This window comes from Balaenoptera ricei, chromosome 7, assembly GCF_028023285.1.
Source record: "Balaenoptera ricei isolate mBalRic1 chromosome 7, mBalRic1.hap2, whole genome shotgun sequence".
NCBI lineage: Eukaryota > Metazoa > Chordata > Mammalia > Artiodactyla > Balaenopteridae > Balaenoptera > Balaenoptera ricei.
Genome location: NC_082645.1, coordinates 47,767,368 through 47,780,388, shown reverse-complemented (window position 1 = coordinate 47,780,388; position 13,021 = coordinate 47,767,368). Strand labels below are relative to the sequence as shown.

The 13,021-nt window shown below is 40.1% G+C and overlaps 2 protein-coding genes across 16 annotated transcripts in view; one reads left to right on the top strand and one right to left on the bottom strand.

The window, feature by feature from the left end:
• CCDC148 (coiled-coil domain containing 148) overlaps nucleotides 1–13,021 on the top strand; it is a 482,246-nt gene that overhangs the window by 304,539 nt on the left and 164,686 nt on the right. The window lies entirely within an intron of this gene.
• The window catches only part of UPP2 (uridine phosphorylase 2), a 43,423-nt gene that overhangs the window by 3,052 nt on the left and 27,350 nt on the right, over nucleotides 1–13,021 (bottom strand). The window contains exons 5-6 of the mRNA XM_059927919.1: nucleotides 10,644–10,853; nucleotides 8,358–8,504 (exon numbers count right to left, since the gene is read on the bottom strand). Of these exons, the coding sequence (XP_059783902.1) occupies nucleotides 8,358–8,504; nucleotides 10,644–10,853 (357 nt within the window). The remainder of the gene's footprint in view (nucleotides 1–8,357; nucleotides 8,505–10,643; nucleotides 10,854–13,021) is intronic.

The following is a 13,021-nucleotide window of genomic DNA, read 5'->3' as shown; positions in this document are numbered from 1 at the left end:
GAACGTTTGCACTTCCTCTGTCTCCTCTGAGACGTCTATCTCAGGTTGTTGACTGCTAATCAAAAACCAAGTGGAGAAAATTTATATTCAAAGGATCTGATCAAAGCTAAGGAGCATAGGAACAAGTTGTTCATCTAGACTGGCATTTCTGAAAATGTGCTCCACTGGCCACTTGCATCAGAACCAGAGCTTGTTAATAATGCAGATTTTTAGGCTTTATCACAGACATACAGAAAAAGGAGTGAGGAATAAGAAAGGGCAGTTAATCTGTATTTTTTTTTAAAAAACTCAGTTAAATTATTTGCACATTGATATTTGACAGCTATTGCTTTAAGGACTTTAAACTCTATCCTGAATTAAATCAAATTAAAGCAAATGTTCATACCTGCACCCTAGTACTTTAGGTTCCCAAAGAACCAAGATTTAGCATTAACTCTATCAAAAATTGTCCCATATCTTTTATAAAAGTGTTACTAAAGACACTGTCGATGTAATATAGCTGATAATTTCACTTAAGTTTAACATTTGGATAACGTTTTTATGACAAACGTTAAATGCTTTCTTTATAAGATAATGAGAGCTGTGTAACTCAAAGTGTTTCCATTTTCAACTTGGCCTCTAGGAAACTCAGAACTAAATCTAAGTATTTAGATTTAGTATTGCCCTACCAGGTAGCTCTTTGATATTGAGAACTCCCCATCCACTCCCTTAAATACATGCCTCTTATTCTCTTTACCTTTGCTTAAATTATTTATACATTCATCTTTTATTGAAAGCTGCTGCTAATGCCTTTTAGAAAAAGGAGAAAGTATAAGTAATCTGTCATTAGATAAATATGATACTCTTTTATACCTATGGAATAGTGCCGGGAATGGGGGTGAGGAGGCAGGAGATAATAGGGCTAGTCCATCTTCGTTTTGATCTAGCTGTCTTTCCTTAGGTCACTTTTTACTCTCTGGGTCTTATTTCATTCTCTGAGAAAAGAGCAAGTTGGACCTCAAAGGTCTTGCTCAGCTTCTGTGCCTCACATTATCTTGGTATGAGGACCATGCTGTCATCTCCAGGAGGTCCAGCTGCAAACTTGGGGACTTGCTCTTCTGCTGGATACTGGACCTCCAACCAGAGATGTGTCAGGATGGGCAGAGGATGTGCCTGCTGTGCTAGGGGCGGAGGCTCCAACAGGGAGAATCCAGGGAGCCCCACTGGGGTCACAGGTGGGAAGAGGCGGGTCACAGGTAGTGCCAACACACAAAAAGTTGAATCTGTGGCCCCAGATCATTCTCTAACATGTGAGTGTGTTGGTACAGGAAGGCAGAAGTAGGATAGAGGACAGGAGAGTAGAATTAAAATGAATCAAACAAAACTCTAGACACTGACCTTGATTTAAAATATGTAAAAGCCAGCAAAGCAAGAAGAAACAATTTTTTTAAATCCTGTCTTTATAAGCATAATAAATAAATTACTTACCATTTATGCCTGATTTCCCAGACACACTGACTTATTTTCTTGGTAAAATAATAACTGTGCATACTACTGAATAAGTATCAATGTAATGCTTTATTTGATTCCAACACTAACCATCTTGGTATGTGGTTAGTCCTTAGGGGGTTTGCTTTCTTTCTAAAGTAGCACAGCTAACTTTTAAAATAGAAAAACCTGCAGGTTTGTTTGTTTGTTTGGTTGGTTGGTTGGTTGGTTCCTCTGAATAGAGATCTGAACCTTGTGCATCCACGGGAGGCTGCTGGGAAGACTCAGCAGGGCATGGTGCAAAGGGACCTCAAGTCAGACAGAGCTCGGTTCCAGTTCCAGTCCAGCTACTTCTTATTTACTGCGAGAACCTGGGAAAGTTATGTAACCTCTCTGAGCCACAGTATCTCTCAGGAGGTACTGTGAGGGTGAAGAGCTGCAATGGGTTGCCTTTTGCCTTTGTGTAATAATATTTCAAAACCCCAATTTTCCTGATTTTTGAGTTAAGAAACGGTCCAGCTCCAGACTGACTATAATCTTTAATCCTTGTTGTAATATCTTTTTGACTTTATCAGTGATCATCCTGCAGTTCCCAGAGCCCAATAGCCTTCATTTCTAGGACCAACAGAAGAATATAAAATGGAATTAAAGCCAGATTCTGCTCCCTTTCACTGAGCTGTAATATTATAAAGACTGAATACATTCCCAAAGTTCCCAGTATCTGTCAAAAGAAATAACACTGAATTCTTCCATTACCCTAAAGAAAACCCACTGTGAGTGCTGCCAACAACTAAAGACAAAGCTTTAAGTGAAACTAATCTTGGATAAATATTATGTTTCATATATTGCCATGCAAGCAAGCATGTGTCAAAAGGCAGCGGGCACTGTCTTTTAAAGATGGATAAAAATTGAACGTACTTATCACAAGTTCACAGTGCAAAAGGATTAACATCTTTAATCAGAATGTTAGGGGTTTAATTAAAGTAGATTTTGCTTTACGAGAGGGACAGATGTATGCATATTATAAAACCATAGATGAATGCATTCATACAGCATTGTACAGTGGGTTTACCTTGTTCTGAAGGTTCAGCCTTTCAAGGTAGAATAATTTTGTGATGGCCACTGTTTCCCTCACCCAAATCTTTGTTAAAGTAACAACGGATTCCCACTATTATTTTTCAGGATAATGAGATCAGGATAACAGTAGTGACTTAGGGGTGTCCGTGGCCCCATTTCAAGCAGTTTGTCCACCTATCAAATACCAGGAGATCCAAGGGCTACAGCTATAGCAGAAGTATTGTATGAAACTTACAGCAAAGGGAGGCTTAACTTTAAGGCTTTGCCTCTTCCTAGTTGGACAATTATGTGGCACTCCGAAGTCCTTTAGAAAATTCCAAGCCATAAATGTAGCTGGGTAATGAAGGAACCAGTTGAATTTGTTATAGCCATCTTCCACGGTCAGTAGGGGTTGAGTGGTCATTCTGTTCACTCATTTGTTCATTCATTTAGTAAATATTTATTGAATGCCCATACGGCAGATATTATTCTAAGTGCTAGAGATATAGCAAAAAAAAATGACAAACAAGGTCCCTGTTCTCATGCTACTTATACTGTAATGGAGAAAGATGCTAAATACATACCTCCATGCATTAATACATGTAAAATAATATGTAAGTTAATATATAAAGAAAACAGAAATGTTGTCTGGTATAGTGGTAAATGTGACGCAGAGAAATGAAGTGGAATGAGTGAATGAGTGAGTAAGTAGAATGAATGTGAGTGAGTTTAGTTTAGGTAGTCATGCAAAACTTCTCTGATGAAGTGAGACTTATGGTGAGATCTTATATTAATCATAAAGATAAGAAGTGGTAATCCATGTGGTCCCAGGTGAATGCAGAAAGATCTGTTTTTGCACTGGTCCAAAGTCAATGACTGACTCCTCTGAGTTAGGACAATGAGCCTCTAGAAGACTCTTGTTTAAATAAAAAGTTGTTATTTATTAGCCATCATTGCCTTAGTATGAAGTCAGATTGGTTATCTAGTCATCTGGTAGTATTAAAGGGACATAAAAAGACCATTAGAGAAGGCTGTCTGGAGAGACTGGGTGGAAAGGGCCATTGCTGACAGTGGGAGAGGGATTGAGGGGGAGGGGTACTAGGCCTGGGAGCCCTGAGCTTTCGGTGCCAGATGAAACACATTTTCCAGTGTCGCTTACCATTGGTATATAACCTCCCTAAAAAGTATGTTAAAACAGCTGCTTGTGAAGTTTCTCTCAGCCCTTCCCCAAAGCAAGCTTTTCTACCTCATACAGAGCTTTTCCAAGCTTCACTGCTTTTGCGGAAGGATATAATGAAGTGGGGATGAAAGATAGGAACATGGTAGCATCATATGCATGGGGTTTTGGTCTGTGTCCTTGGTGGTTGATCTTCCAGGTGTTGATCTTCCTGTACCAGGAGTGCACCTTTGGAAACGGTTGTGTCTGAGGTAGATAAAGAGTCCCTGTCACCATGAAGAAATTTGGACAGAAATACTCCCAAGAACTACAGAATTACAGAGTTACAGATACAACCTTTAGTGTGAATGTTGGCAGCCTAGAAGGGGTCTGCTCAATGGAAAGGCTGCAGCAGTGTCCTGGAAGAGAGCTATTGGCAGGTTGAAATCAGCTACCAACAGCTCCAATAGCAGCAGAAAAAGGAAAACGCAGCATGGGGCAGGAACTACAGCAAGCTAGAGCGGACAGAGTCCAGGAAGGTACCTGCAGCTGGCGGAGAAGGCAAGGTCACAAGGGTTCGTGGCAAGGACAAAAAAATCCCTCATAACAGAATAACATCGCTGAGGTTTTGGCAACACCCTCAAAGAGAGAAAGACTCGGGTCCGGGGTTCACAAGCCTAGAACTCTCTCTGGCTGCCTCTTAAGAAAGAACTGATGGTCATCACTAAACTTACATCAGGGCAGCAGTTCGTGACGTAGCATTTTATGTTTGACTAAACTGGTTACCAAATTTTCCTCCATCTGCATGTCAGGTGGAGCCATGACTCAAGTGACCGCTTGCTGTTTCCATAAGAAAGAATTGTAAGGAAACATTTCCTGGAGCAGAAATATTTGAATCCAGGTGTTCCTGCAGGTCATGTGCTGGTTAGGCTGCTGCTCAGGAAAGGGCAAGCTGCCCGCCGCTGGGGCTCCCACTCCCACTAACTTGTGGAGAGAAAAGCAGATGCTATTGTTTCCCTGAAAGGAGGTATTAACGATGGCCTTCTAAAGAGGACAAGGATGCACTTGCATCCTTTACTCATATGTTACAGGGATTTGTGTGTACATTCATTCTGAGATGAGAGTAGTGGTTCTACAATTAATCTCTTCCTGTGACCTATAACTCCTTTCTAAAATGTGCTTTTAGAAATGTTACCGCATACATTTTGTTTGTAGTTTTGTATATTAAAATTGATTGACAATAAGGACAAGTATTAGAATTAAAGTTCCACTTGTGATCCAATAAGGCATTATCAGGCTGTAATTCTTTACTTCTTTGAGGATTTCTTCTTTGGGGCTGGGACACTAGACTCTCCAGGTATACTGCCAATTGCACTGACGACGCTTCCTTAGTTTCTGCTGGATCTCCCTCACCTCCCCTGACTTTTTCATCCATTTCTACACTCAGGCACTTTGTCATCTCATTTGTTACATGGCTTTAAATGCCATCTATATGCTGTCAACTTCCAATTTTACTTCCCCAGTCCAAATTTCTCACCTAAACTCCAGATTCATAAATCCACCTGCTCACTTAGCCTCATTTGATGTCTACTACGGTACCGCCAAATCCTCACCCAATTTTTTCTATCCCAATTGTGATAACTCCATCCTTCCAGCTGTTCAGGCCAAAAACCTGGAAGTCGTTTTTCACTCGCGTTTCTCTCCAAATTCACATCAAATTGTCAACAAATCTTGTTGGATTTGCCTTCAAGACGTATCTAGCATATGACTACTTCTCACCTCCTCCACTGTTGTTGTACTGGTCTATCATCTCTCCCTAGACTACTGTATCAGCCCTCTTACTTCTCTCCCTGCTTCTGCCCTCAACCCCAGTAGGCTCTTCCCAGATCAGCAGCCAGTGTGCTCCTGTTCAAATGCAAGCCAGATCCCGTCACCTCTCTATTCAAAGCAATGACTTCTCATATCTCTCAGAGTAAAAGTCACAGTTCTCATAGGGACCACACAGTCCATACTCCCTCCATCTCCTACCCTCTCCACTGCTGTCACTCCCCTCCAGGCACACTGGTCTCCCTGTTTCTCCGGCACACTCTGAATGCTCCTGCCTGGTAGCCTTAGATTTGCATTTCCTGGACTGCTTTTGCCCAGACACCCACGTGGCATTTTCCTAAATGGCACCTTCTCTGTGCACCCTTCCCTATTTTAATATATGGCTTTCCTCCTTACCTTGGTTGTCCCTGTGCCCTTTCCCTGCCTTATTTCTCACCATCATGCTCCTCGGCATCTAACATATTACCATATTATTATAGATTGCTCTCTGTTGTTGTTTGTCTACCCCCTAGACTTCGCAAGGGCAGAGATTCTGTCTGCGTCATCCTCTGCTGTGTCCCTACTGCTTGGGTGCTCAGGCCACTGGCTGATGCACAGAAGTCCTTCTTTCTTTAGGAAGATAATGATTGAGACAAATCTTATCAGCCAAAGATCTGATTTAAAAAACAAGCTTCTTGTATTTTGCTATGCACTCAGTAGGTACACTATAAAACACGTTTGATAGATGACATATTTTATGGGCTCTTTTCTGAAAAAAAAAAAAAAAAGATAATTGCTGTATGAAAAACAAAACTATGAATTCTAAAAAAAGTTGCTCCAACATTTTCTTAGACATCATTGTTCATATTTGGGGACTGCTTCCCACTCAAAAATAATATTTTAGATGGTGCTATTTTGCTTTAGGTCTGAGGCTTTCATAGCCAATTTAATAAAGAATATTTAATTAACTTTGCAGGTTTACCTCTTCCATCAGTAAAACTTGAATTTTTTTAATCTAGAGAATGACTATGAAAATAATTTAAAATCACAAAGAATAGTTATATTGATTAGTCCTTGTGAAAATTATGTTTTACTTCAATAGGTTTTCTTGGTGTTGGTCAGAGATTAATGGTTCTATTGGAATAATTTCACCAAAAATAAAAATGCACGCCACACCCATATTTGGTTTCTTAATGCCACTCTCCACCCAAAGGAAGCAGAGATTCTTGGAGAAATGGCTGATCCCAGACCTGAGGCAAGGAACGTGTAAGTGGTACCTAAGAATCCCGTTGTGCCTGAAAGCAAGAAAATTCTCAAGAGTTAAGAGAATTATGTCAAAAGGACAAAAGAGTGTACTAGAAGGGGCTCTTCCTGGCCACATTTGGGATAATTTGAGTATCAAAAAGAATAATGACAGAAACTACTTGTAACACACTGCTTTGAACAAAATCCACCAAACAATAACGACTCCCTGCCACCAAAAAGAAAAAAGAGAGAGAAGAGCATGAGAAAGAAAGGCTCTTCTTAAAAGAATGCTAACAAACGTAGGAGGAATGATGGAATTAGAAAATCATCATTTGTATTCCATGCTAAAATCACTGGAAAAAGACGATTGGGTTACAGGATATTCATTCACACAGTGCCAGATTATCATCCCAGAAGTTACTTGCTACTTACAGAGAGAAAACATTAATTTTTCAGTGGAGGGAGATGGGCAGTTACCCCTTGAGCCAAGTGATCCAACTCGAAATTACTAACAGTGGAATATCTTCACATTACCTTTCCCTGATGTGGTGCAATGGAAAGTTTACATTACTATGAAGTGTTCTTGCCACATAGCTGAATCTAATCAAGCCACTAGACTTTACTTCTGCTTTACAGGAAATAAAGTGAAATCCCACGATGACGAGTACAGACAAATCTAGAACATGGATGTTCTACAAGATAACTGCCTGAACTTTTCAAAAATTCCACTGTACTGGGGAAAAAATAAAAGTAGGGAAACTATTCTAGATGTAAAAGTATAGAGATACAATGACTAAGCAATACAGTGTAAGAAGTTAATTCAATATTAGATTAAAATAATCTTTAAAGATATTTTTAGGAAAATCAGAAAATTTAAATATGGAATGGATGTTAAATTATGTTATGAAATGATTTTGACTTAAAATTTTTTTTTTTTTTGGTTTGATAATTGTATTGTGGTCATTAGGAGGACATCCTTATTCTTAGGAAATGATGCTAAGTTACAAGAGTTAAGTCGCATAATATTTATAATTTATATACAATGATTCAGGAGAAAAAAGCAAATAGGTGTGTTTGTCTATATGTGTGTGTGTGTGTGTATATATATATATATATATATATATATATATACACACACACACATATATACATACACATACACACTATTCTTTCAATTTTTCTGTATTATTGAATTTTTTTCAAAATAAAAAAGTTGGGAAAAGCAAAAATGCATGTAAATTAACTTTAAAAACACACTACTCCACTGATGTTTTGTCCTTTGATGGACTATTTTAGGAATATTTTATTTGTGTCATGTCTCAGTAAATTCAATTGTAGTAGAAAACAGCATCCGCTTCCAGGACAAAGAAAGCAGAACAATCTATCAAGTCTTGGCTATGTAACCCACTCGCTGGTGACCTTGGGCAACTTACTTTTGACCCTTGAGGCTTGGTTTCCTCATTTGCATAACAGAAATAATGTCCTGCCCACTCACAAGATATTATGAGATAACCGTGCATTCAACCCAAAGTAATATATAGCTGGATTCCTTTTTCTTCTCCTGAAGAGTGAAAATAACTTCATGAAAGAGGAGAATTTGACCCTCAGGCATTCATGAAAGTCTTACCTTTTAGACCACAAAGTCTACACATGGCCGCAAACACCGTAGATTCCATTTCGATATTCCTGATGCCGGCATTATATGCTCTTTTCAAGTAATCTAACCCTTTTTCTCTGGAAAAGGAGCACAGCGCTCCATCTAGTCGACCCTGGCCTGAAAGAGAATGGAGAATGTTTAGCGACTTGATGTCCCACAGTGGCTGTGGCATCACTAAGAGGCTTGCTGTCAGCCCAAGTGCTCTGTGTCTGACTCTAACTCATGGGCCTGCACCCCAGGTAGGATAAATCTGGCCATCTGAACCATCCTATCAAAGGACCTGGGGCAAGGCTGTGCCCAGCTCAAGAGTCTCACACAGAGAGGAATCTCCATGGCACTGAACTCCCCCAGCTCTGGGGCAAGTGACCATTGAATGGCCGCAGCAGCCAGCACTCTGCCGAGAGACAGCAGGACCTGGAGGGTCTCCGGAAGATCTGCCCTTTGAGGAAAATCTCAGGTTGCACCTGCGACTGGCGGCTGGCCCAGGCACAGGTGCTGGGGAAGAAGAAAAGGCTCCAAGCCCCAGTGATGATCCTAAGCTACTTGAGGATCAGGGTGGTGGTTTGGACATTGCAGCTCCATCTGTGCATCATGACCATGGTAGCCATACACAGATGGTCGATTTGTCCACCTTTCCCCTGCCACACACCTCAGGCTGCACGCCATTCTTTTGCGATCACATTTTCCCTTCTAGGCTGCTCTCGGTGTTTACTTAGCACTTGAATTCCATCTGTACCAACCAGTGGGGCCAGAAGGAGGTGGAGAAAAGCCTGATGCTGTTACTCCTCCTCCACCGTGGCTGCGCTGGGAACAGGCTTCACCGCGCCCCACCCCCAAGGGCATCCTCTGGAAGTAGGGAGGCCAGTAGACTCTGTCACCATCCATATTGCAAAATCCTCTTTTTTCCCTTTCCTCTATCTTTCATGCTATTTCCATCCTTGCTGTCTGCTTCTCCTTGTGCCTTCCTTCTTAGGGCTGCCTGCCAACAGCTCTAATGCAGTGCTATTTTAGCCGATTCAAACTCAGATGTCCCACAAGTTAAGCAGGTAATGTCAACGAGGTCTGCCTGTTGGAAGGGAGCAGCCTCACCTCACCTTCAGTGAATGTAGCCCCAGATGTGGGCCGAGGCTTGCCAGGGCTGCCATGAATAAATTATTTTATATTTTTAATTTTATGTTATTTCAAGAAGCCAAAAATCTGGATTTTCATATGAAATCTCCAGAAATTATAAATGTTGGCAAAATAATTCATATTCTAAAAAATACCATGCAGCCCAAAGAAAACATTGACTCCAGTGGGTACCATTTGCAAGTTCTGGCTTAAACCTGTTGGTGACCCTCCCCATGAAGGGGCCAGTGGCCTGAGACAAAGTCTCAACCCTATCAGACCCAAAGTGGCCCCTATTTTATAACACACATGTGGTGACAACACCTTTACTAACCTGAAGTAATGTTTATAGATAATATATCTCCATATATAACTGTTTAGAATTCAATATAATAGTTTAAGTTTGATCCAAAGGGAAAAGAAAAGAAAAATAATTAAAAATGAGGTAATATGTAGTTTGATGAACATACTCAAACAGCTACACTGCAAGATTTCGAGAATGCCCTCCAAGGAATGGTACCAACCCTGGTTAGATTCTTTCTTGTGGAATGAGCAAGGTCTGTCCTGTAGGGCATTTTCCCCTGGCCCCTCCCCGCTTGTGGCAAGAGCTGCTACTTGGGAGTCACCATCAATTTTGTTCCTAAACTTGATTTGGGGACATGTTACTCATGGCCAAGAGATAAAAGAACTGCTCTGAGACTACCCCATCCCTTTGGGATTTCCTCCCCCAAATATCTCTTCCCATTTCATGGTTCCCACTCTTTCCTGGGTACCAGATCCCTTCCAAGGTACAGGTGACTGTACCTCAAAATGGAAGAAACATAGAAGCATATCCCCCTTTTCCAATTTAAATAGAAGGCATCAACAGAGATAAGATTTTGCTAACATCACAAATTGCATTTGAGTATCCAATTTGTTCTAGGAGGATTAAACCCACTCTCAAAATAAATTCATTATGTGTGTGTCTCCACCGCTTATTATGTCCTTACATTCCTATGCTTTAGTAAGTTGAAAAGGCTGTTTCAGTTCCTTTTTTAATCCCCAACTATGAATTTCTAAACTGGAGTTTTTAATATAAATTGTGGGTTTGAATAACAGAGTATTGCTGGCAATTTTCTGCTGCTTTCACAGTTTATAAATTCTTCTCACCTTCATAAAAATCATAGGTACACATCGTATGTCCAATGAGGGTTGGGAAGTCGGGAATTTCTTTGCTACAGTTGAATAGTTCCTCAGCCAGTTCTTTGTCAAGTTCAGTACTTCTGGTGACAACATTATCCAAGATTACCTGTTCAAACCGGGGCTTAAAAAAGGAGTCTACGGCTCTATCTGTTATTACAACAGACCCCGGTGCAATCCCTGCAGTGTGGGAATAAATAGGTGGTTACAGAAGAATGTCACTTAGGTTTACTTTTGACACATAGTATGTAATCTCTTCTGCCAACATTAATTAATGCTAATTGCTAATGATTCTCCCCATTTTCATCTTTTAAATTATTTTCTTTTCCAAATGCAATTAAATAATAACATTCCGAACAGGCATTTACATTTGCTTTCTTTCCAGATTCACATTTACAATGTGATGGGGTTTAAATTTCAAGACAGACATGACTCTTGGACATGCAAATTAGTACTGGCCTTCAGGTTCAAATTTGAATAAAGTAGGTCAGGAATAAACTCAGTGAGCCTGCCAGAAAGTAGTTTTCATAAAGTGATGTGACTACTTGATATTTAATCTTCTCTGCAACTCCTTGATTACTATAATTTCTTTGCGTTTCTGTCCTCTCTTCCTTTTGATTCTCATCACATCCATTCCCTCCTCCCCTCTCCCATCCCATGTAAATTAGGCCTCTTGGCTGACCTTCCGTTGCTACAAAGTCTGGTTTGCTCCTGGGACTCAGGAACTCAAGTCTCAGGGACTTGAGAAACCATTTTCTGCCAACTGTTATTCCCCTGGCCTGGTGTGTTCCCTCATCCTCCCCCACACACTTTCATCAGACCAACTTCAACTCATTCTTCCGGTGTCAGCTTAAGTCACTTCCTTCAAAAGATCTGAATCCACAGAGGGAGAAAAATTAAAAGGCAACACAGATACATTACATTCAATTTTCCCAGGCCCAGCTTTTGACCTAGTTTTTGACCTGTTCTGATTCCTGTTTAGAGCCTGGTTGAGGGGATATATTTTGATAGGGCTCTAGACTCTCTCTGTCCTAACATTCATCACATTTTTTGTAATTACTCATTTATTTGTCTATTGCCCTGATAAAACATAGGCTCTATGAAGGCAAGAGCAGTGTCTGTCCACTGTTGTCTCCCCAGTAGCATTATGCCTATCACATTATAGGTATTCAATAAAAATTTGTTGAATGAGTGAATGTTTCCATAGAGATGCCATAGACAGAGATCTGCAAACTACAATCCATGGGCCAGGTCCAGCCCATCTTTGTAAATAGAGCTTTATTGGAACACAGCCACATTCACTCATTTGCATATTTTCTATGATTGCTTCCACACTCTAATGGCAGATTTGAGAAGTTGCAACAGAAACCATATGGCCTGCAAAGCCTAAAATATTTACTGTCTGACCTTGTATAGAAAAAATTTACCAACCCCTACCATAGCACATAGCCATATCCTTCTGGGTTCTTAATAAATTCCAATGTGGATCAACATGGGGTTAATTTAGAAGATCCAGCTAGAGACCCAAGGTAGGCTCTGATGATAGAGCCTCGGTGAGTCAGATACTTTTTAAAGAAATCAAACAAGTATCTTCTTGAATTACTCACAGTGTCCTAAAAACAGGAAAGTGACTGAGAAGGAAGTTGAAAATGTGGAAATCAAAAATGAAGTTATTCACATGACATCCTAATATTTAGATGCATTAGAGCATTTATATCCCAGTTAAAGTCTCTTAAAGGCCAAGACACTATTTATTCGAGTACCTCATCATCATGAAGTTTTGTTGGCTCATCTAAAGAGTGGTAACATCAGCAAAAAAAAAAAAAAAAAAAAAAAAAAAAAAAAAAACCAACAAACTACACATCCTTCATCTCCAAATCAATGTTTTTAAGACGAAACAAACACATCTTATTGATAAGCTAAGAGTTCTTAATGAGAACAGAACTTCAAAATGATAGATAATCCACAACAGCACATTGCTTTAATTTCCCACAATTCATAGACCTTCATTGTGCTACATGGGCTGTATGTATCATGTTACCATCAAACAAAAGACCTAGAATCCATGACCATGAGCTGGATGGTCAGCAGGTTGGTTTGCCCACACTGGACACTTGTTAATATCAAGGGGCAACCACAGCAGTCAGGATGGTACATTGCATGGGCATGGGCTATGCAGATAGATCCTTGTATCCCACAACTCAAGAATTATGTGCAATCTTAATAACAGTGTTAGCCATTTCATCCCCAAATGCATCATTCCCTACTATTGTTTATTTGGGATAACATTGGATAAACAACAGTCCAGAATGATGCCTGATCTAATAATGATTGCTAACATTCTCCTT